Genomic DNA, 2,493 nt, shown 5'->3' with positions numbered 1-2,493 from the left:
ATATCCAGGCGTTACAAAGTGGTGTTCCTGCGCGCCATCCGGATGGCGGACAAGGACGAGAATCTGAAGGTCCGTGTCGCTAACCTGATCGACGCCATCACCTACGCCGTGTTCATCTACACCAGCCGGGGACTGTTCGAACGGGACAAGCTCATCTTCACGTCACAAGTGGCCTTCCTGGTGAGTTGGAGGTTTTTTGTATATAGTATGTCATATGCTATAGAGTAAGTCGATCATTGACCACAGAAGATTTAATCATCTCAAATATGAATGCCAATGACAATCAACGTAATTCTTTTTTCTCAGGTATTGCTGATGAAGAAGGAGATCAACCCGACTGAACTGGACTTCTTGTTGCGGTTCCCAGCCAGACCGAACTGTAAGAGCCCGGTGGACTTCCTAAACGACCTGTCTTGGGGAGGGATAAAGGTCAGTACATCAGAGTATCAAGTAGAAGACGCAGAATTGGACATAAAAGACAGATATTCTTCAGAGTGCCATTTATGTTAGGAATCGTGTTGGAGTAACAACTGTTCTTTTTATCATAATGTAGGCCCTGGCAGACATGGACGAATTCAGGAATCTCGACCGTGACATCGAAGGGTCTGCCAAACGTTGGAAGAAGTTCGTGGAAAGCGAGTGTCCCGAAAAGGAGAAGTTCCCCCAGGAGTGGAAGAACAAGTCTGCCCTGCAGAAACTGTGCATGATGAGGGCCTTCCGTCCGGACAGGATGACCTACGCTACAAGGTAGATTTTGTTATAATTGTTGGCAAATGATTAAACGTTAAACAAATCCATGCTCTACAAATACACTAGAAAGTAGGGGTATCAGGAAACATCATGGATTTCTTACCACATAGACGCTTTTGACTAAAATCGAAGTGTATAAGTTATCCTACTAGTACGTGGTACATTTATGATTATGCGACAATGGCGCTATACAGGCATGATATATGGGACTGCATTCTGGAAAGCAAATCTCTGCCTAATAATGGAATTTGATTAACTAACATTGATTTTGATCTGCTCTATAGAAATTTCGTGGAAGAAAAGCTGGGAAGCAAGTACGTGGAGGGCAGGACGATGGAGTTTGCCAAGTCGTGGGAGGAGAGCGGCATCGGCACCCCGATCTTCTTCATCCTCTCCCCCGGTGTCGACCCCCTGAAGGATGTGGAGGCCCTGGGGAAGAAGATGGGCTTCACGTGGGACTCAGGGAAGTTCCACAACGTGTCCCTGGGGCAGGGCCAGGAGATAGTAGCTGAGAAGGCCCTGGATATGGCGTCCGAGCAAGGCCACTGGGTCGTCCTTCAGGTAAAAATTTAGCGTCATGTTTTGTATTTGACGAGTTGCTTTCAAGGAATATAAGATACAACGTGGCAAAATTATCTGATTGCCGTGCAAGTTTCACTGCTAAATGTTTCTTACATTTATTACCGTCGACAGAACATCCATTTGGTGGCCAAATGGCTGGCAACTCTGGACAAGAAGCTGGAGAAGTACAGCGAGGGCAGTCATGAGGACTACCGGGTGTACATCTCAGCCGAGCCGGCTCCAACTGTGGAGGCTCACAATATCCCTCAGGGCATTCTGGAGGCCTCCATCAAGATCACCAACGAGCCCCCTACCGGCATGTATGCTAACCTGCACAAGGCTCTGGATAACTTCGACCAGGTAATATACATATGAATGTAAGACTATGGCAAAAGAGATGTAGTTGAGAATGGTACTAATCCTTTGTAAAAGCTTCCAAAAATGTAGGTATTTCTATGTATGATAAAGTAATCACATCATTACAGCTAAAATAATAGATATGATTATGTGACTTATTTGTGCGCATTTGTCAGTTGGAGAAACAGTAGGATACAGTAATTAATTGTTATCTGAACGTTATACAGGATACCCTGGAGATGTGTGCCCGAGAGAACGAGTTCAAGTCGATCCTGTTCAACCTGTGTTACTTCCACGCCGTTGTGGGTGAGCGGCGCAAGTTCGGGCCGCAGGGATGGAACCGGCCCTACCCGTTCAACGTCGGCGATCTCACCATCTCCTGTAACGTCCTCTTCAACTACCTGGAGGCGAACACCAAGGTACGGGGAGCATGATACATGGGATACTGTATACTTAGCGCGCACACACTCATCCAAAATTGAGTCAGGCAAAACTACTGATAACTAGAAAGGCCAATATTTGCTTTGGAGCAAATACAGCGATGGGTTCACCACATTTTACGACATGGCAGGGAAAGAATGGGAAACACAAGGGAAAACAATGATTTACATTGATATAACTATAATATGAAGTAAAATACAACTAAAACAACAGTTGGATAGCTATTCCCTACTTTATTGGTTAGGATTTTTAATTGCATAATGCAAACTGTTGATTTTCAAAATAAAAAACGTCCATGCCCGGCATTCCAATGCTGGAGCAGGAAAGCTTGAAATACCTACCAAAACACTTGAATACAGACATACTGTCAGTATGGAAATGCTT

The 2,493-nt window shown here is 45.0% G+C and overlaps 1 protein-coding gene across 1 annotated transcript; it reads left to right on the top strand.

Annotated features, from left to right (window-relative positions):
• Positions 1–21: 21 nt before the first annotated feature.
• Positions 22–2,087, top strand: LOC109464230 (dynein beta chain, ciliary-like; the record flags this gene model as incomplete). Its single annotated transcript, XM_019761168.1, has 6 exons — positions 22–180; positions 307–429; positions 554–747; positions 1,035–1,311; positions 1,444–1,671; positions 1,896–2,087. Coding segments are annotated over exons 1-6 (1,152 nt in total), but the record flags the coding sequence as incomplete, so codon positions are not given.
• Between the last annotated feature and the right edge of the window lie 406 nt (positions 2,088–2,493).

This window comes from Branchiostoma belcheri, unplaced genomic scaffold (genome assembly GCF_001625305.1).
Source record: "Branchiostoma belcheri isolate BF01 breed outbred unplaced genomic scaffold, Haploidv18h27 scaffold1342, whole genome shotgun sequence".
In the NCBI taxonomy this organism is placed as follows: Eukaryota; Metazoa; Chordata; class Leptocardii; order Amphioxiformes; family Branchiostomatidae; genus Branchiostoma; species Branchiostoma belcheri.
The sequence above is the reverse complement of the archived record's forward strand: the minus strand, read 5'-3'. Positions and strand labels throughout refer to the sequence as shown.